Source organism: Strix aluco, chromosome 4, assembly GCF_031877795.1.
Source record: "Strix aluco isolate bStrAlu1 chromosome 4, bStrAlu1.hap1, whole genome shotgun sequence".
NCBI classification, from domain to species: domain Eukaryota; kingdom Metazoa; phylum Chordata; class Aves; order Strigiformes; family Strigidae; genus Strix; species Strix aluco.
In genome coordinates, this window is record NC_133934.1 from 120,992,193 (window position 1) to 121,014,595 (window position 22,403).

A 22,403-nucleotide genomic window follows, 5' to 3' on the forward strand; every position below is an offset into this window, starting at 1 on the left:
GGAAAATACCACTACCAATGTAAACTGGATACTGAAAGGAAGTTTGCTCACTACTGATAAATGTTATGTAGCAAATTTCATACCTTTCTCTTGAATGTGCCAAAAACATCAGAGTCCTAATCATTTAGCTGAATCCTACTTAAAAGGCAATGATCCAGTACAGTATGATTCTTGTAACTGAATCATTTTTGTGGTCTCTCTGGGTGTTATTAAATTTAATGTCAGAATAGTAGGAAAGACGTCTGAAAGCCATTTAATATTGTCACTGGAAAGAAGTTAGATTATGCTCAATTTCTGACATTAATGTGCTACTTAAGATAATTTATCATATTGTGGTATTAAAAAAGACATCCTTTTTACAGTGGCTGTGTGTAGCATTCTAATTTGCTATTTTTCTTTAGCATGGTAGGAAGCCTTTTTAATGTTAAATGTTTTTTCTGGGGTTCTATTCAGCTCATTCTTCATAATACTGCATCACTTACAACAGCAGCTTTAAGTGCTTGTCTCTTCCAAGGATCCTGTCAATTTTTTATGTTAGAATGACAGAATCCTCCTATGTGAGACAATTGAAGTGGAGCATTTAAAGAGAACCTGAATTGTCAGACATGTTTCTTGGACAGGTATATACATACTGGTCTCCATTTATGTGTTTTAGCCATTTACTTTCATTTATGCTTTACCAAGCCATAGCTGAGGTACTGCTAATATGATTTACTGATCTTGCAGGGTTTTCTTAAGTGTGCTGTATGTCCCATTCACTGGTTCTTACGATGGTTTGATGACGGATAACAAATAGGTACTTAATTTTGTCATCTTTATTGCTGCTTGTTTCCTAATGACTAGAGTGTTATTTCTGATATAAATCATGTATCATACTAAGTACTCTTCTATCAATGTATGTAGTTCTGTATCACCCAAGGTACATGCATCCCTGCCGAAATGCCTTGAACTGCTTAAACAAAAACGTGGAAAAATTAGATAAAAAATACATAAATTCTTCTACTTTGTTTTCACCTTTAAAAATGAAATAGTTTTGTTCATGTCTTCTGGGAGTAGAGAATCAATTCTTCTTTAATAGAGTACAATACAGAAGTGATTTTTTTTTTTTTTTTTTTTTTTTTAGGTTTTCCCAGGGGAGCTAGATGGCCCATGCTAGCATGGCAATTTTGCATATAAATTTGCCATCCATTGGTAGTGGCAGTATATGAAAGGCTTGTAAGAACTACCCACAGTAAACCAATTTAGCAAGGGTTATATATCTGTCAGTTACAATTAAATCCATGAAAAATATTGGCTCTGAACTAGGACTTTTGTAATTTGATTTACACTGTAGTTGAAAAATAAGTGATTTCATTGGAAAATGGTCTTTATTCAACTGAATGTGAATTCTTTCTAATTTCTTGCTGAGAAATCTTAATTCAGAATGGTGGATGTCTAAACATAGTTACTTAATTAACCTGCTGTTATATGCCATTTTGTGGACAAAATTAACTTCCTGGCTGCACGATGCCTGTCAAGGATGTGCGTTTCCAGGGAATATTTAGTGTCCGTTCAAATTTGATATAATGACATTTATTGCTAAAGACCAAATTGCTTGTTCATTTAGGGATTATGATACTGCTGTAACACAGAATATGACCAGCATTTTTAGAATGAATTCCAGTATTGTGCCAGCACTTTCTCAAAATACAGACAGATAAAGGCAGAGTTTATTTTATTAAAAAAGGCTTGAGCACATGTATTCTAAAATTTTACATGCTTTTTAATTAATCCCTTCTATTTTTTCCTTCTCGTTCTGTCTAATTTGAAACTTGACAACTATATAATATCAAATGCTAACAAAGCATCCCTATAAGCGCATGAACACTGCACATCCACTGATTTCAAAGAAGGTACCATATGTTACAGTTATGCCAGGGCTAACATACTTGGCTGGGTCAGGGTCTTAATTTCCTCAGCATCCAAAATGCCATGGAGTTAGTCATTACTTAGTGAATTAGTGGAGTCTTTTCTGTCTACATGTCTTCCCCAAATTAAACTGTGTAGAGTATTTGGCACCCTTCACTCCACTGAAAGATGAATGACCAACTTTCTGAGATAGATAGATGTGTGTGTATATATATATATATATATAGTAATTTTTGTATTCATTATCTAAAGCATGTAGTAGAGGTCCATGATAGTCTTAGGAACAGAATTCAAATATCTGATTCTTTAAGTGTGTGATGGTCCTTCCCCTTTCTCTGGTCTCAGAGTTGATAGCCTTTCCATCTCTTTTGATTAAGGTGTAATAATCAATGTGAGACCTGACTGTCTCAGTCTCCTGACTGTTTCTGTCTAAAATTGTGTAGGATTGTGTCATTCTCTCTGTTATCACTAGCTCTTTTCTCTACAAATTCAGACTTGGACGTGATTTCTTCTGGGACCATGCATGCCTCACTGGTCTTGGAGTTTTGTGTTCATTGACGTGTGGCTTTGCTGTAGCTGCATTCAGTTCAGCATATCCAAAATGTATGGGCTGTATTAGACAAAACTGCTAGCTTATCTCTGGCCATCAGTCTCACATTCATGTCTTGCTGTCAGAGAGTTGCTTTGAAATTTGGATTTCGCAGCTTTTACTTTTCCAGACTTGCTTTCTGGCACTGACATATGCTTGATGTTCTGCGCTATCTTGCCCAGTCCTGAAGCTAACCCATTATTTTGGTTGCTGTGACTTCCTTGTCTTGTTCTTCTCAACCCTAGCTGGTTCAGTACGTGGGGGGAAGTCTGGAAATCACGAGTCCGCACAAAGAGGGCATGTGGGGCCAGCACTACTGGAGAAAGTCACAGCATGGGAACAGCAACTGCCACATGGAAATGGGGCAGAAGGTCTCTCTTTGTGACTCTTAGGTGTGAAAAGGGGTGGACAGTAGCAATGGAGGAGGAGGGCTGCAAGAGGAGGAAGGGCTGGTACCAGCCAGGATGTACATCCCTCAGTTTCTGAGATTTTTCAGTGTTTAGGTCAGAATTGTTAAATATGCATCTAGATTTTACTTTCATAAGAGTCAAAGATATCAAGGACTAGAGGTCTGGCTCAGGGCTCCAACAAATTACTGATACTTGAGTGTACTATATGGATCTGTGGTTCTCTAGCGGTCTCATCAGATGTTTCTAAACCTGTATGGGGTTTTGCCCCGGAGTTCTTCACATAGCCATTGTCCTCCACACAGACTACTTTTTCCCCTCTCATGGTGTTCAGAAATCTGCCTTTCCGCAGTTTGTCTCCCTTAAAATTCTTTATGTGGGCATAAAACTGTGATATGATTTTTGTTTTTATGCTTTGGCATCCATCCACTGGGTTTGCCCTTAAAAGCTGGAGCAAATTAATTCTAGCTTGCAGATGTTTGCTTTTGTAGCCTCTCCTTTCCCTGACTTCCACTATAGGCTGACATATAAAAAATTTCTATGAATCTCTCTCCCAGCCTTGCCAGTTAAGGTTAAAATTGTTGTCCTGGGTGGGTGGACCTCTGACCTTATGCCACCTGTTTCTAGGGCTTTTACAAATTATTTGCTCGTTTATTTATTTTAAAATTCTTTATCTTTTAATGGCATATCCAGGGTGTATATGCCATCTTGTTTTCCCAAACACCTTTGATTTTAATAGGGTTTCCTTCAGCAATTCCTGCTGACCTCCTGGTTCCTGCAGAAACATGAATTTGGAAAGTTCAGCAGAGTCTTAACCCCCAGTGTACAAAACTCACCAGATTAGAGTCAGTTAATTTAATGAGATACTTCAGTGGTTTGCATGATTTAGGCTGTCTTCAGGAACTGAAAAGAATGTTAATAATGTGCAAGTATTGTGATGTTTGTGTATCTTTTATTTTTATTTGCAGAAATTGAACTCAAATACAAACCTATCCTCATTTTCTATCCACATCCTCATTAAAATGGAGCCTCTATCCAATATTCAATGTCTGTATGAATGTCTTATGTACAAATCCTTATATCCTTGATAACTTGCACTGATAGTTTTTTTTCTTACTCTGTATCTTTCTGTGACATTAAAGAAGAAATACACAAAAAGGGAAAAAAAAGGAGTTACGAAAAGTCCCTGGTTCTAGCAGGAAGGGTCACCCCCATCACAGGATGGATGTGCCATCTCAGCTCTCTTTAAAGAAGTCTAAAATTGGTCAGGGCAGAGATGCCCTGAGCTTGAGGTGACTTTTCTGGAATTGCTGTATTTGTGTTTTCTTTCCTTTTTTGTGTTTTTTTTCTCCCCCCCCCCCCCCCCCCCATTGCTATTCCTTTTAGCTCTCTCTTTCCCCCCCAGACCTGTTCTTATTCTTTCAGACCTGTCTTATTCTTCCTTTTCTTCATTCATTCTCCTCTAAATACCTTATCTTGTGTTTCTTTGCTTTGTGCAAGTGTTACTAGTGGCTGGTACTGCTGCAGTTGGAACTGACCACCAGAAATCTGGCCATAGTGTTGAATAACTGCCACAGAGGGTGTGATCCTGAGTGGGCCTGAAATTAATGTTATTGCACTTAATTCTAGTAATTCATTTTCATAAGCAAATAAAAGCATTAGAGTGCAGTGCAGATATTGCTGCTTTGCTCCCTAGTTACAGGCCAAAGTTACTTAAAGATTTACAGGTTCCTGTGTTTTCTTGAATCCTCCCCTCACTGCAGGCCCTTGTATCTGGATGATTTCCTGCACTGCACATTGCTCTCTCTACAGGTGAGCATGCCTTTTGTATGAGAACTAGATAAAGAGACCCAGGGAAGATGCAATTAAGTAGATCCTTAAGGCAGGAACCATGCTGGCTCTGTAGTATGCTCCTTTTCTGCAGTGCTCATCCCCGAAGAGTACTGGGATGAACTTCAGAGCTGAGAATATAAACCTGTCACTTCAGATTGGTCCCGAAACACGGGAGGGCAAGAAGTATAAAAAGAATAAATAGTATAATACCAAACCTTTCTTTTATGTACTTCGAAGTGTGTGCATGCAACTGGGATCTGCCTGCACTTAGTTTTTGCTGTTATGAAGGGATATATTTGAGTAATCTTTGTCCTTGTTGGTACTTTCATGAGCATTTCCGCTTCATTTCCAAGTGAATTTAGAGTCTGGCTCAGCATCATGAATGATTGTGACACATTTTAACGCTACAATTTTTGGTAGACATCCCTTATAGATCTATTTAGCAGTCAGAGAAACTAAATTTGAAATCAGTGGGTTTCTACTATGCAAACCAGCTTTTATACACAAAAAAATAAGAGGGACTCCCTCAAACTGCTTTTCTCTTCCCCCTCCCCTTTGTCTTGAAAGCTCACTTCTACTGTAAAAATGAAGATGACCCTTGAGGCCTGTTAAGTTGGGATCTGATCCATTATAAGAAGCTATTTTAGTATCTTCTTGCTTCAGAGAGGTGGTCTCAAAAAGCTGATTTGACACAGAAGGTTTTTCTGGGGGTAAAGCCATCTTTGTGTTAGGGGAGCAATGCTTTGATGGAGGTAACTTGCTGTTTAGGTCAGGAGCAAACCAATTTTCCTCTTATCCAAGCTCTGGCTGCTATAATCTAATAATAGGTGGAAGAGAGAACAGAAAGGACTGTTTAGAGAAGTGCTTTGAAAACAGCATATATTCTAAAATTCATTTTAATCAAGTGACCCTGAAGTGGGCATTTGTACTTACATATATATTTATGTTTTGTTTTTTTTTTTTCCCCGAGGGAGGTTATTTTTCTGAGCACCTTGGTAACATGTCAAGGTTGAGCTAGCAGGCTAATACACAAAGCTGGCTTCATGGAGCTTTTATGGGGAAACAGCCTTGAGCGTGTCACCTCTGGTGCACTTTGCTTTTGAAGCAGCTGTTTCATTTATTCTAAGGTTTGCTTATTTTCTGGAAGTGTATTTTCATATTCATATCATTATGAAAGGGGAAAGAAAAGAAAGTGTTGAAATCAGGGGACTGCTTGAGTCAATAGGTGGAAGAATTTGCTGCTACTTTGGTGGAGCCTCCTGCAGTGTTTACTGGAAGGGTCGGTTGTTTCTTAACCTCTTTGTTTGGAAAAATTGTTGGGGAAAAGCTTTTATAGCCGCTTTGTGGAAAATATTTTCTGTGAGGATGCTTGAGTAATTGTGCAGGGATGCCTGTGTGCAGCTTAGCCCCTATAGAAAGGAGGAGCTGAAAAAAAGAAACAGTTGAGGACCTAAATGAAATCTTCAAATTACTCACCCTCCTCAGTTGATAAAGGCAGGGACAGTTCAGCATGGTGTTTACTGCTGCACCCACCCATCTGCTGTGGATCATCCTGGCTTGGGCACTACTTTTCAGTGTGTATGCCATCGCCTTTGCATCTTGTCTGGTATGAAGGGCAATCCTAGAGGCTGGCTCAGCCTGATCAGGTCTATGTCTGTTACCTGCATTTCCCATGTTGTGCTTTGCTGAAGTAGTTTTTCAGCTTTGGTTCTTTCTTTGCCATTATTTCTCTGGTTACAGGAGTGATGGGGAAGCGCATTTCAGAGTACTTTTTTTTTTTTTTTTTGTAAAGACACAAAGAATGTGTCAGTGAAGTAAGTGCACACCATTTTAATGACATAATGTTCTTGGAACATAGTAACCAGAAGTCAAATGGTTCTAGCAGATTTAAGGTAAAATTTAGCTATAAAAAGTTACTGAAAAGGAGGATCATTCATTATCAGAGATGCATGCTTTCCAACCTAGCTTCCCTATGCAACATCCAGCTCGGGACTAAAAGTGGGCCCAACTCATAGAATTATAGGATCATTTAGGTTGGAAAGGACCTCTAAGATCAAGTCCAGTCATTAACCTAGCACTGCCAAGTCCACCTAACCATGTCCCTAAGCACCACATCTACATGTTTTATAAATACCACGATGGTGACTCCACATCCCTGGGCAGCCTGTTCCAATGCTTGACACCCCATTTGGTGAAGAAATTTTTCCTAATTTCCAATCTAAACCTCCCCTGGTGCAACTTGAGGCCATTTCCTCTTGTCCTACTGCTTGTTACTCGGGAGAAGAGACCGACACCCACCTCACTACAATCTCCTTTCAGGTAGTTGTAGAGAGCGATAATGTCTCCCCTGAACTTCCTTTTCTCCAGGCTAAACAACCCCAGTTCCCTCAGCTGCTCTTCACAAGACTTGTGCTCTAGACCCTTCACCAGCTTTGTTGTCCTTCTTTGGACATGCTCCAGCACCTCAATGTCTGTCTTGTAGTGAGGGGCCCAAAACTGAACACAGTATTTGAGATAAGGCCTCACCACCTCCACACCTCATGGAGTGCCAACTCATCAGCCAGCAACTGCATGCTCTGTGTTTGGAGGCTTCACCTGGCAGATTTGCAGCAGAGAGGTTGCTATCTGTCACTCCCCTTCCAAATCAGGTGCAAGTGCTGTAAAAGGAGTGGGTGTTTTGATGATCAGTAGTTGCATTGCAGAAGGTGAAGCTCTTGATGGGTGCTCTGGAGAATACGAATGTAAATTGTTCCAGCTGTGCTGGCTGTGGTATATTACAGGCATGGAGGCTCTTCACCCAGTGAAACTAGGTGGTTAACACTGGTGTTGTGAAAGTTGTCTGGTGGTTGGATAAGGAGATATATACTATTGTTCAACTTGTTGAAACATTTCATACTGGCCATGAAAAGTCACTCTGGCTGAGCATTGCTTTTCTCTTAAGTTTGATCTGCTGGGCAGTGCAGAGTTGAAGTTGCACCTGTAATAGTCATTTACTTCAGTGCAAGGTGTATAAAACATGCTGGTTCTGACGTGGGAACATTTCACAAGGAAAAACGGTCATAAGTGGGTGTGAGGCAGTATTTCACAGTTTTTCAAAGTAAAAGTATGCTTTTGAGGAAGCTTAAAAGAAGCAGGTGCGCAGCCTTTGCTGAACTTTCATGAGACCCGATCACTTGGCTCCCATAAGCTGCTTTGGAAATCACAGCCAACATGTCTGAGCTCTCTAAAAATGCTATCTTAAAATGCCATGTGTAGGAAATCAGCATTTGCAATGCTGGAATAGAAATGTACTTTGTGAGTGGTTTCTTTTCAGGCTTTTTGACCTTTTAATGTTTTTTTTTTCTTTCCTTCTTTCCCATTAAATCTGCAACTAACCACCAAAGAGCCTAGCAATGATAGCATAAAGGCCTCTGTCTGGGAAAGCTGTAAGAGAAGCACCTTTTTATTAGAAGAATGTGAACAAGGAATTGAAAATTTCTAGATTTAGTTCAGTTTGAATGCACTAGCTGTCTGAGCCTTGTGTTATTCAGACTGATTTTCAGAGTGGGTAGGTTTGTGTTTGCGGTCACATTGAGTACTCGAAAGGTAGGAGACTAGAGTTGCCTTTTCTTTAGGTATGGTATTACATCTATAGTAGATTATACCTGTAGATCAGACATTTATAAATTGAAATGGTAAAACTGGAACAGAGTCAGATGAAGGGACAAAGTGCACCTTTAAAAGCTAGTTCAGTGAAGACCCCAGGGTGGAAACCAGGCTGGAAAATCTGGCTCTGGTTTTGTCCCACGGTTGTTCTGACACACCTAAACATTACAAATGAATGTGTCATGGGAAGGGGAGTGGGTTTGGGAGGAATGCTTTGCATGCGTTTATCTGTAGCTGGGAACTCAAGTTGTTGCTTTCTTCTGAATTCTTGTAGGTGAAAGTGATGGTAAGGATTTGTCCCTCTCAAGGAGCACATGAAACATCCGAATCCATGTCCTTCCTGAAGGTAGACCCGCGAAAAAAGCAAATCACGTTTTATGATCCAGCGGCAAGCGGGCCTTCCAATGCAGGTCACAGAAGAGGTGTTGTTGCTGTCCCAAAGATGTTTGCCTTTGATGCGGTTTTCCCCCAGGATGCTTCACAGGTACTGGGGTCACTTGCATAAACCTCCTGAGTCTTCTCATGGCTGCTGCATTTGATTGCCTGAAGAGTTCTTTCTGTTTCTGGGCAATTTTATTTGAATGAGTTGCCTTAATGCCTGGAAAAAACATGGTAATTAATAGACAAGTGGGTAAATTCTTACATTTCAGTTTAGTCGAGATGTAGAATTAAGGAATAATAGCTGTGGAGATGGATTTGCCGACTAAATTATCTTCCTGCATTTTCTCTTGTTAGAGACAGACACACAGCCAATTTGAAATTCACTTTTCCATCCAGTTAGGTTTTAACCCATTTGATGTCACTGAAATAAAGTCCTTACACACTGCTTTCAATGGGAAATGAACATGTGCTTAACGTTAAACTAAATGCTGTTGTTAAGAGAAGAGATACAGCTCACCCCATGGGAATGCTATATTGAAGCAGTTAGGGAGCTTTTCTATTTTCCTAGCCTTTTCCAGTTTGTTTACGCTGTATTTTTGACTGATTATTTTATCTTGATGGTTGTGCTGATGGTGGTGCATGCCTTTCTTTTGACCTGCAAAAGGGGGTATTTATACAGTAGTAGCCCCAGACCTGAAATCTGATACACAGGCAGGATGGCTGGTATTTGAGAGGGTTGTGGGCTGCAGTATATTCGGTGAGATTGTCCTCATGAACACCTGGAATTTTCTTCTGGTAAAAGTCTTTGGTTTAGAAAAAAAATCTTACAATAGCTTTAAAAAGAAGAACAAATTCAGCAGCATATGAAGAACTACTCCAAGTTTGAACTGCTGAAAAAAATTAGGGTGAAAAATACACCACAAAACATTCAAGGTGAAAATGGTATATTAATGTTGAGAAAACATGCCAAGATCTAGTTCAGAATCCCACCCTCAGATCTTCTCCTAGGATTTTGTTTAATTTTTTGGTCCCCAAGCTAGAGATATGAAAGTATCTATTAGGTCCAAGTTCTAACCAAGCACTAAAGATGGAAAATAACGTGCTACACACATCAGTGCCTAAAGTAATGGTAACCTCATCAGGAGGCTGTTTTTAAGATCCTGCATAAGCTCAACTGGTGTCTTTGTGCAGAAATATGCAACAGTAATCTCAATGTTAGTGCAGACCTGGAAGGGGCTTTTTCTTGTGTTGCCAGCCCTGCTGCAAGGTGGCTGGCTACAGCCTGCTTCTCTGCTGGTTTTTCCTCCTGTCCTTCAGGTTGTTGACCTCTGGTTTGCACTAGGCTCTGTCAGGTCCTTGTGGTGGATCTGTTGGGTGGCCTGTTTGTGGTGTTCTGGTTGACACTGGCCAGTGCAGCCACTTCTGTGTAGGCATTGTTGCTCGAGGCAAGCTTGCTGCCATGCACCTGCAAACAGAGCCTTCTCATTTCACTGTAGTTACATATTTACACCAACCCTCTCCCCTGCCCCCAGTTGCCATACTTAATAGATCATCTTATTGTGTATTTGAAACCTTTGCTGATGTGGATAAACTGGTTTTAGTACACTGAAATATTTTAGCAAGTTCTCTTTATTGATGATGATGTTTCTCCTGGAAGAGGAAAATGTGATACTATAAAATCTTATTCAGGGATCTTAATGCATTTTCTCCAGTGTGAATGTCTGCCTAATTCCTGTGAGCACTCTTGAGTAGTTTAATTTCAGTGGAGTTGCTACTATTGCTGAATAGCCTTGGCTAAGCTATTATACCAGCAGGAAGCCTGGTTGGATAGCATTCAGTTTGCTACATTAGTCATAGAATCAATATTCCAAGACAATTGGTTTAATAGAATTGAAAACTATTTTAGGCTGTAGTAGCATATTTTATTATTTTTTAAGATAGCATAGTTACTAAAATAATAGGACTGATGCCATAAAAATGGGGAGAATATTGTGCCTCAAAAATATTGAGTCATTCATTTCATTACAGAAGAATAGTGAAAACCACAGCAGTATATGCTCTTTTATTTATTTGTCTCCAATCTTTCTTTCAGGCTGAGGTATGCTCTGGAACAGTAGCAGAAGTAATCCAGTCTGTTGTGAATGGTGCAGATGGTTGCATATTTTGCTTTGGTCATGTCAAGCTTGGTGAGCTCCCAAATTCGTTACAGTTAATTACTATGTCAGTCTGGTAATTACATGCTGTCAGCTCCTGGAACAATAAACCTGGAGTATATGAATAGATTAGAATTTCTTTTTAATTAGCTTTGCAAACTTATCATGGTTTATTTCTACACTGGGATTGTAAGTTTTAATTTGAAAAGGTAAAATGTAACATCAGATTAGCTTACTCAAGAGCAAGTTTATGTATGTGCATTGTGATGAAAATCAAAAGATCAGAGATGTTTTTAACGTTAATTTGCCATGGGTCTGAGTTACAAAAATTGCAAGACTAATTGAATAAATAGTAACAGATTAATAATGAAATACCTCACATTTTTGCATCTGTTCTTTCCCATTATCTGTGCAGCACATGGCATTGCATGTAATGTACAGTGGTGGTATGAAGAGACACTGTCTTGTACAAGAAAGGTGAATTAATTCATGTTTGTCTTTTCATTCTAGGAAAATCTTTTACCATGATTGGGAAAGATAACTCCACACAAAGCCTTGGTATCATCCCCTGTGCAATTTCTTGGCTCTTCAAATTAATCAATGAACGTAAAGAAAAAACTGGGACTCGTTTCTCTATTAGAGTATCTGCTGTGGAGATCAGTGGCAAAGATGAAAACCTTAAGGATTTGTTAGCTGAAGTAGCCACTGGCAGCCTTCAGGATGGCCAGTCTCCCGGGGTTTATCTGAGAGAAGATCCAATATGTGGAACCCAGGTATAATGGATATCACAACATAGATTTTTCTGAGCCTGACTTTCTTCTGCTTTTTATTTCCTTTTATCTGCCAACAATTATGACAACTTTTAAGACAGTAAAAAAAAATTATTGCTTTTAATTTATAAGCCCTTCTCCCATGGTGTACATATTTGTTTCTTTTAGTGCCCTAGAGATTTAGCCAGTTCAGCAAAAAATAATAAAAACCAAATGCCCCTGTGCTAATTAGTCATTTTCTTTTTTATATTCAAGCTTCAAAACCAAAGTGAGCTAAGGGCCCCGACAGCAGAGAAAGCTGCCTTTTTCCTTGATGCTGCAATTGCTGCCAGAAGTACCAGCAAACCTGAATGTGAGGAAGAAGATAGGAGGAATTCACATATGCTCTTTACTCTTCACATATACCAGTATCGCATGGAGAAGAGTGGCAAAGGAGGAAGTATGAATCTTCTTACCATATTGTTTATTTTTAAATGACGTGGTTTTGGGTTAGTTTAAACAATAATTTGCAATAAACTTAAAAAGAAAAAATGAAGAAAAACCTCAAGCCAGTCAAGTCACCTTTAACTTTGTTAGTTGTGGCTAATATCTGGTTTTCTTACTATTAATATTTAATTTGGTCATCATCCCATGGTGTATTCATTATTTTCCTCATCTGAATACACTTTGCATACCAAGTTTGGCTTGAGTCCATGCAAGAACGTGATGTACAACTGTTTTTCCTTTTTTTGTTTTAGTGTCTGGAGGACGCAGCCGTTTGCATCTCATTGATCTAGGGAGCTGTGAAAAAGTGCTGAGCAAGAGCCGAGATGGAGGAGGCTCTCTGTGTCTGTCTCTCTCTGCTCTGGGCAATGTAATTTTGGCCTTAATTAATGGTGCTAAGCATGTGCCATATAAGTAAGTGAACTATTGTCTGCATTATCTTAAATTTGTGGCTGGTGTTACTTTAGAAATGAATTGCATCAACAGTTTATTCTTTACCCAAGATGTAGTTAAAGGAAGTTCTCTCAGGGAGGAGTCTGTCTTCTTCTAAGGTCACTTCTATATTATAGATACATACATCTATTAATCTACCTGTCTATGTGTATACATGTACATACACACAACTTTTTAAATGTCACATAGTAACATGAAATTCTTAATTACATGGCCAAAAATTACACGCATATTGGTATATACTTAAGTTGGGTGAAATGTTGGGGAGGGTTTGATGAAAAAAGCAGGGGAAAATGGCCGAAATGTTTTCTTTCCTTCTATCTCCTCTTTGTTCCCTGGGTTTGGAATTTAGACTGATCTCAGCCAGCTGGACATTAGTGAACAATTTCATCAAAATTTCACTTATTTTTCCAAATTTAAAAATTATATTGAAATTTCAGAAAATACTAGAGAGTTTATCAGGTATGGTCATCAAAGGTTGTTATTTCTGTATGCCTTTTTGAATGATACATCTTTTAATTTAAAAAAAAAAAAAGACCACCATGTCGCACTCTTGTTTAGCAGAAGTGAACATTTAGGTGTGTTCCTTTATGGTGTGTATTTGACAATAATATTATGTCAAACACACCTGTGGGAGCCCAGCTTAAAAATAACAGCCACATTGTAAACACCTTTACCAGAACTTGGCCTTCAGTCCTTAAATTTAATTGCTGCTGGTCTTCGTGCATTATAACTTTGTGCCGTTGTTATCAATCATGTCATTTCACATATTTATCTAGTGCTGCATCTCAAACAGGTGTTCTTTCCTTCTGTACTAGGCAGAAAGATAATCTCCTCAGGCTAGTTGCTAGGTTTGTGGATGGAGTAGAGGATGGATTGGTTAGAATAGGGAAGGGCAGATCCTCAACTTTGTCACCTGCCATGGTTTAGTGAGCAGATATGACAGTAGCTCCCACATGTTGGGCCAGCTTAGGGGCACCATAGGAAGCAGCCTCTGGGGAGCCCTGAGCTGACATGTCTCAGAGACCAGTGGAGGACAAAATGTCACCTGTCCTGTCAGCTTTGCTGTCTATGGCAGAGGACTTGTATCACCAGGAAAGCCTTCAGAGAGAAATTCTGCTTCCTATTTGCTATGTTAGAGCAGAGCACAGCAGGCAGAATGGAAACTAGATTAGCTGGGGTGGCACTGATAGTATATTCCTGATATCTGACATTGTTATATTTGTTTAGAGATTTCTTATCGTTTCTGTTGACTTAATTTTTCCTTATTATTGAAATCGTTTGCATAGAGCTCACAGAGCTTAGCTATCCAGGTGCTAAGTCTGCTCAGCTGAAAATACAGCACTCGTCAGCTTTTTGGGTAATATGAGCTGAAGCTGAAATAACTAACTACTTATCAATCAATTGTTTCACAATTGTCTAAGTAACAAGTAAAATGACTTGTCATACTGCAAATACACAGTCAGATAAATAATTAAAATACCAGTATCTCTGTCTGTGTACATTTAGACACATTTTAAGTGTGGTCAAATAATAGGAGCATATTTCTTATCTACATGTACCATACATGCATATATCCTATCAGAGTAAAAGCACAGCTTGTGGTATAAAAATCTGCAAAAAAAGATTGTGATTTCTTTAAACCATCCTAGTGTTCTCATTTGTTACCCAGGGACAACAAGTTGACAATGTTGTTGAGGGAGTCACTTGGGAACATCAACTGCAGAACTACTATGATTGCACATATTTCTGACTCCCCAGCCAATTATGCAGAAACTCTCACCACCATTCAGCTTGCATCGCGAATTCACCGAATGAGAAAGAAGAAATCCAAGGTTGGTTCACAAACAAGCAGAAATTAATTCATTTGAAAATGAGTTTTCCTAACCTCTCGGTGGGGGAACATGGGATTTCTCGGCGGTAAGAAGTAATACAAAATGCATAAAAGCTCAGGAGAGGAACTGACAAATGACTTGGCACTGAGCCATCATCCCGCCCCCAATCCTTAATCCTGAAATTCCCCTCTTTTTGTTCCAAACATGTATTCTTTCTTTACTTATATGTGGAACTATCTCAAAAGCTCCTATTTGTATTAATTAAAAACCATTAAGGAAGGAACAGAAAACTGTTGAGGAGAAAGATGATGCATAATATTTAATGGAAATGATCTGAAGAGGTGTGATTGTTATATTACTCCTAATACAGTAAAATATGTGTAGCATGACCTTGTTATTTTAATTCACACTAACATTTTTCCAATAGATGTAGTTGTGATAGTACATACAAAGCACAGTATATAGCAAACCTGACCTTTTAATCAATTATATGTACATATATATACTTATATATCAATTAATATTAATAACTTTCCCCTTATTGATCATTTGCAGTATGCATCAAGCTCATCTGGAGGAGAGAGTTCATGTGAAGAAGGGTATGTCCGAAGACCGCCCCATTTGCGACCGTTCCACCCACGAACTGTTGCCCTTGACCCTGACCTTCCTGTCCTCAGTATATCAAGTGATCCTGATTATTCCTCCAGCAGTGAACAGTCTTGTGATACTGTCATCTATGTTGGTCCCAATGGTGCAGCTTTGTCTGACAGGGAATTGACAGATAATGAAGGTCCTCCAGAGTTTGTTCCCATAATCCCATCCCTAAACAAGAAGAGAAGTAAAGACAATTCTGCTATTGGTAGGAGTTCTGACAAGGACCATTTTAAATGCAACACTTTTGCTGAACTGCAAGAAAGGTTAGAGTGCATTGATGGAAGTGAGGAACCCATCAGATTTGCTTGTGGAGAGACCTCTGTTGTGTCCAATTGTAGTCCAGTCCCTGGAGGTACAGAAAATACACAGTCTAAGCTGATAAAGGAAAAAATATCTTCTCCTTCTGGAGGATTTAAGAAACCAATTCCACAAGAAACTGCATCTCCCAAAAAAGGACATAACCTTTCTTTCCAGGCTGTTGCACCAAGGGGTGGCAACGGCAATTGCCATGAAAAGAGCACACCTCACTTGAAAACAGAGCTGCAGAGCAGAGCTGACAACAAAATAATAGACTCAATACTGGAGGGAGAGAGAGACACAATCACTGATTCCCTGCAGTCCTCAAGGTGTAGCCCTTCAAGGAATCCAGAGCAGAATAAGGTCACAGCTGAATGTGTCCTTAAGGAAAAGTCCTTGTATGTGAAGAGACCCTTGCCAAGCCCAGCACCTCCACCTCCGCAGCAGAAAGAGCACGTACCGACCTCCAAGGCTGAGAATTTGGAGCTGGACAATAGCAATGCAGTTCGGACTCCTCCTGTGGGAATGAGCAAGCAGATAGGAAACAAACCTGAGCAAAACCCCATAGGAAGCACGTTCCTGGTTGGTAGCAATGCCCAGAATCAGTCAGGTGCGATAGAGGTACACAGCTTCAGGTCAGCATTCAGAGGGAAGTGTTTTGATCGGGATATACTAACCACCACAGTGACTTTGCAGCAGCCTGTTGAGCTGAATGGAGAAGATGAGCTTGTTTTCACTGTGGTGGAAGAACTATCCATCAGTGGGATTATGGATAATGGAAGACCTTCCAGTATCATTAGCTTTAACAGCGACTGCTCCCTTCAGGCCCTTGCATCAGGTTCGAGGCCGGTCAGTATTATCAGCAGCATAAATGATGAGTTTGATGCTTATACCTCACAGGAGACTTCTACTGGTGTAAATATTGATATTGTCGTGCCCTTTGCTAAGGATCCCTTTACCAGCAGCAGACGGTCCTCCATCAGTTCGTGGCTTAGTGAAGTCAGCATCTGTACGATCGAAAGTGATGGAGCCCAGTCTAGTGACAGTTTCGTCGCACAGTCATCTTACAGCTGTAATAAGTCTGAGGAACCCTTCAACTTGGATTCATCCCATTTATCTGTCCCCCTGAAAAGCGCTCTGAATGACAGTGGATTTTGCTTCTCTGAACTGGAGAGTGAGAGCTTGAGTTCCAGCAAGCTGTCCTCAGGCCTCAGCAAAAGCCCTCAAACCTCTGAAACTACCAAAGCATCTCAGATAAAAAGTGCTTTTTGTGTCACTGATCAACCCATAAAAATAAAATTTAGTAATTCTCGTGATACACCGGTGATAGAAACAATACATTCTAGTCTTCCTAGGAAAACAAAAACTACCTCGTCTCCAATCCACAATAATACTGTGCTCAGCTATAAAGAGCTGCAGAATCCACACGGTATATTTGAAGATCCCTGGCTGTTGCGTACCGATTATCAGTTGGAAGCAAAACCTGCAGACTCACTTCTGTCTCCAAAATCTCATGCATTTGGTACTGAGAAGCAGCCAGGAAAAGCTGCCCAGTATTTTGGTGCAGTATCCAGGCCAACAAAGTCACAGACTATGCTTGCCTGTTCCCAGAGGGTTGTGGATGGTTGTGAAATGGCCTGCAAATCCTCCAGCGGAGCTACAAAGAAGTCAGAAGTTGCGATGAAGATGCCACAGCTGAAGAGAGGAGCCACCACACTGGGAGTGATGCCAGTGTCGCATGCTAACAGTACTTTGTCAGAGGCAGTGACCCGAGGGAATTCAGATGCTCCCTTGGCCACTGGCAGCTTGAAATCATCACTGGGAAAGAAGAGCGCACCACAGAAGTCGACCATGTTGCCCAGGCCAGGTGGGCCAACACCTCCAACACCTCCTGTACGCAAATCAAGCCTGGAGCAGAAACCTGTTGGTCTGGGTAATGGTGGAGGAAAAGCCTCTGGCCTGGACTTTGCCAGAGCTGCCATGCCAAAGGCTGAAGATGAAGTAGATTTGCGGCTGAAAGTTGGGTCTTACTTCAGTGAGAGTGCCAGCAGCAAAATGAACCTGAAGGGCGACCACTCTTTGCCCAAGATGACATCCAGCTTAAAGGTGAAGGCATCAAAGAGTGAAGCCGTGCACCGTTACGGGAGCCACATGTCCCTGGAGAGGTGTGACAGCCTGACATCAGTTGGATCCAAAGGAAGCATGGCGAGGGAGAATGGGAGTGCCAGCAACAGCCGGGCAGCGCGCTCTGTCCCCAGGCTGGGGGTCCCCCCTGTTGCCTCTGGTGTGGGTTTACCACCACACTTCACTGCCCCTGCACCCGGTAAAAACAACCAGGCTAAACCCACAGCTAATCAGAAGGTGCAAGCGAATGGGAATAAAAACCGTGGCCTCTCTGCCAGTGGGTCAAAATCTCTCAGTTCCTCTGTGAAGTCCCTGGCGCAGCCTGCAGGGAAGGGCTCTGGCATGGCCCCTGGCGGGAAGGCGGCCCCCCGCTCTGTGCAGCCCGTCAGCAGCAAACCTGGCCGAGGCACCATCATGGGGACCAAACAGGCCATGAGGGCGGCCAACAGCCGCGTGAACGAGCTGGTGTCAGGCGGCTCTGCCAAGGTGGGCCACTTCAGAGGCTCCACAGACTCCGACAGCGGCAACGACAGCGGCATTAACCTCAGCGACGAGAAGTCGCAAATCCCGGTGCTGCCGTCTCCATACAGCAAGATAACGGCTCCGCGGCGGCCTCAGCGGTACAGCAGTGGGCACGGAAGTGACAACAGCAGCGTCCTAAGCGGGGAGCTGCCACCGGCCATGGGGCGCACGGCTCTGTTTTACCACAGCGGGGGCAGCAGCGGCTACGAGAGCATGATTCGGGACAGCGAGGCCACCGGCAGTGCCTCCTCAGCGCATGACTCCATGAGCGAAAGCGGGATGTCCTCACCAGGCAGGATGAGGAGCCTCAAGTCCCCCAAGAAACGATCAACAGGTAAGAAATGAACGGGAAGGCGGCTAAGTGTCCACTGGTGCTCCACTGTGTCCCTGAGGATGAGGGGTTTTCATGGTGTCTCTGGCAAAGAGGGAGAGGATGTTTGGGGGAAACTCAAAGTGGGGAGGTAGACTGCCTGCATGCGCTTGCGTGTGCACACGTATCACTGTGACAGCATCTACTTGTCATTTATTTCACTTCAAAGCTGCAGGTGTGACACAGGTGCTGCAGTGGAGAGGGCAGGAGAGGTGCTGGGTGCCCCGGGGCGCCGGCAGCCTCCCTGTGAGGGAGGAGACAGCAGATGGCTGCCGGCAGACTGGGAGACGTTCCTTCCTCTCTCAGCAGGGTCGGCAGTGAGTGCGGCACCAGGGTGGCCCAAAATGGGAGGGTGTTACAGGTGGGTTGGAAAGAGTGAGGATGCTGGGTGGGTGCTGATGAGTTTTTGTGAGAATTGAGTGAGTGTCAGGGAAGACTGGTGGGAGAAGGGCAGTGAGGAGAGGAGGAGCTCTGCTGCCAGGTGTCTGTGAAGGAATTTCAGTGAGATGGGCTGGGACTGTAGTTTGGAAACCAGGGAATAGGCCTGGAGGGGAGAAGAGTGTTTGTGAATTAACAAAGATTGCTGAATGTGCCTTAGATTACCTAAAGGTAAACCTTAGTTTAGAGGCAGAGCGGTAGGGTGTGTACATAAGATGTAGCAACTCTTACATTAATGCTACCAGCTAATTGCAAAATTATTGTATTGCACTGTAATAGTGTTTTTATAAAGAAATTTAAGAGTGTACATGTGGATACTATAAGCAATAGGAAACCAACTGGGGGAGTTGCTCAGAAGAGGCGTCTCTGGCTCATGTACTGCGCCAAGGCAGACATGTCTGACCATGCCATGCAAAGGTGGGCGTATGAGAACCAGCTCCCCTTTCCTGCTCTCTGGTGCCTTACCTTTTTGCTTTCACAGGTGGTGCTCATGTAAGTGCTGACAGTTGTAGGTAGCTTCAAAATCACACTCATATGACTGCTGTTATGGTATTCATTTTTACAGCTCTAGCTTGAAGTCCTGTAGTATTGTAAAGAATTGGTGGCAATGGGTGCCATGTATCTAATGACCAGCAGTCTCATTCAGCAACTTAAGCACACTGACTGTTGGAAATGTAGTAGGAACTAATATCAGCAATGCGCTCAATCTGAACTTTTGGTTGGAAAGTGGTAATTGTTGTAATCCCTGTAGACACCCATGATGCTTGATTCTGGCAGTAAAACCAAATGAGTTAAACTGACCTAGATCTCATGGTGCTTTCTGGTCAAAGCAACTGAGTTGCTTCAGCAGGTGATAAATCATTTCAGAAACTTAGTGCAACATATGCTGCAGTTCTCCTTCCATAGCATATCAACCTCTTAAACTTTTCCTATAAATCAATATTAACAGCTGTATAAGTTGCACACATATTGAGAAGGCATTACGCACTGATGGATTTGTATTTGGTTTTGCTCCAGGAAATGCTTATAAGGTCTTTAAAAATGACAAACTATTTCTTTTTCCAATTGAAATTGCTCTATATCAGTAAATTATGTATTACTTTTTTGGAGTGCTGTAGAGTTTGAGACAATAATGTGTTTTATACATGAAATGGAGTTTTCTAGGAAGTTCATGAAACACTTCTTACAAGAAATATTTGGTGCAGACCCATTATTGGCCTAAAATATATTGTAACCTTTGCAAAGTGTTAGAGATTCTTGGAGTAGCTTACGTTGCTCCAAGCTGTTGGAGTCATGCAGTCTCTGGATTTAAGGACACATCGTACTCCCATTTATGTCATTGGAAACCTTATCCCCTTATCCTTTAACTTCATCCTTGGAGAAATTAACTTGACCCTGGCTGGTACAGTAGAAGGATATGAAGTTTGTCTGCTTAGTATATGTGTTTGACTGATCAGTTCAGTGTCCTCTTCAGAGGGATCCTGCTGTCAACAAAGTGGTTACATGATCAAAGTTACAGTGGGTGATTTCAGCAGGCAGGAGTATAGTGGTGATTCAGGCTAAATGAATCAGGATTGTGAGAATCGTGAACAGGTGTTGTAGAAGTAGAATCAGATCTTCCCCTTTCCAGAACATTCTCGTTGTGAGTGTTCTTGTTACTTAGAAATTAGCAAGGATGCAAATAATAATTAGGGATGTTTTTCTTAAGAATATGTGAAGCAGGTTACTCTTCAGGTATCTATGGAGGTGTGTTGCTTTGGAGTACCTGCTGGGATTTTGTCTCCATTTCATGTTGAAGTTTGTGGCAGGGCTTACCTGACAGCCTTAACTTGCACTCTGTAGAGGTCTCAGCCCAGGAGTTACTTTGGCAGCGCTGTCCTCTGAGCAGCACTGTCTCGTCTGTTTGATGTGCTCCATTTTGTAAGACCAGAAGGAATAAGACTCCTTACCTCTGAGCTGGTTTTCAATAAGAGGAGGAAATCAGGCATAAATTTATTGTCACTATTCACCCAAAAGCTGCTTATACTTACTGCCACCATGTGATATTTCAGCTTGTTTCTGGTGGCTTTCAGCCCTCCTATTTACCTAGGGATTGGACTGCAGCCTTGTTAAAATTGCCTGACCAGCTCTATGCATGTACTCATCCTTGACACATGTAGTGTAAAGGTCAGTCTTTTAGAGAATGAAGAGAGACTTTATAATCGCAAAAAATGCTGGACACCAGAGTGCCAACTCTTGTATACAAAAGTACCAGCATTTTTGAAGGACACAAGTCTCTGCTTCATGGAACTTGATTCCTAGCAGATGCATCAAGGTGGCAGTATGCTGTTTGTTCATAAATCTGGGAGCCCTCCTGTTGAGGAATTGGTGAGTTTTGTGATTCTGAGTGCTGGTGCAAATGGGTGGTGATAGGCCTAGACATTAGAGGTGGCTCAGGTTGCAGCTGGGTTGGTTGCTGCCTTCTTACTGCCTCCCAATCCCACAAAGTCATTGGAAACTGCTGGTATTTAACACCTTAAAGCATTAGTAGTACTTCTGGGGGGAACTGTTTGCAAAGAGGTAATACAATGAGAGGGATCTTAGATAGCCTTGCTTAGCTTTAACTGGAGGAGCAGGAGATTTCCAGATTCGTCTTCCATTATCAGTATTGGTTTGAAATGACTCACTATCTCATTGCCATTGTACGGTAATAAATACCATTGTAGCCCACCAAAGAAAAATTAATCCAGGCAAAATATTTTTGCAAGGAGAGAATAAAGAACTGATACTCAGACATCTGCTTTGGGAGAGGAACTGCTGTCACTCCCATCCGTGAACCAAGTGAAACATACTTTGTCAAGACAGTAACTCAATTAGCAGCCTGGGGGTATTTTACTAAAATGAAAAGATCAAGAAAAGCATTTCTTCTTAAGTACCCTGAGAACCTAGACCTTTCTTTAATTCACTGCAGTATGTTCTGCAGTCTGCTAGTCTCTTAGAGTCTGAGGAACACTTGTCTTCTGTATTTTAGGCCTCCAGCGTCGTAGACTGATTCCTGCTCCGTTGCCAGATGCTGCCTCCCTAGGAAGAAAACCCAGCGTCACTGGCCAATGGGTTGATCTGCCACCTTTGCCAGGCACTTTAAAAGAGCCATTTGAAATTAAAGTTTATGAGATTGATGATGTGGAACGATTACAGCGACACAGACAAGAGGAAACTGAGGTCAGCACATATTTTACAACAACTGTAGACAACTTAAATTACAGTATACAGGCAGAGTCCTTGCTTGAATGCCAGAATGGTGTTCAGGAAATTGATTGCAATTAAAGCACTATAATTATTAATTTTACAATTCATATGTTGGGGTACCCTTAACACAGAAAATGAAAATGATTACTGTCTAAAATTAATTGTGTCTAACATGACTGATGGTGTAAATGGAAGTTACCAGTGAATACATTATGAGAAGACTTTATGCCTGGATGATGAAACCTGAGAGGCTTCCTCAACTATAGGGTCATTAACTCTTTATGTAAATGACAGGATTCTATTAAATCAGGGC

General features: G+C 41.4%; 1 protein-coding gene across 3 annotated transcripts in view; it reads left to right on the forward strand.

Moving 5' to 3' along the window:
* KIF26A (kinesin family member 26A) overlaps window positions 1-22,403 on the forward strand; it is a 102,321-nt gene that overhangs the window by 77,215 nt on the left and 2,703 nt on the right. For all 3 annotated transcript variants that reach the window (XM_074825263.1, XM_074825261.1, XM_074825262.1), the window contains 8 exons: window positions 8,657-8,866; window positions 10,856-10,949; window positions 11,427-11,689; window positions 11,942-12,125; window positions 12,424-12,583; window positions 14,295-14,457; window positions 15,013-18,388; window positions 21,873-22,063. In XM_074825263.1, coding sequence (XP_074681364.1) covers window positions 8,657-8,866; window positions 10,856-10,949; window positions 11,427-11,689; window positions 11,942-12,125; window positions 12,424-12,583; window positions 14,295-14,457; window positions 15,013-18,388; window positions 21,873-22,063 — 4,641 coding nt within the window. The remainder of the gene's footprint in view (window positions 1-8,656; window positions 8,867-10,855; window positions 10,950-11,426; window positions 11,690-11,941; window positions 12,126-12,423; window positions 12,584-14,294; window positions 14,458-15,012; window positions 18,389-21,872; window positions 22,064-22,403) is intronic.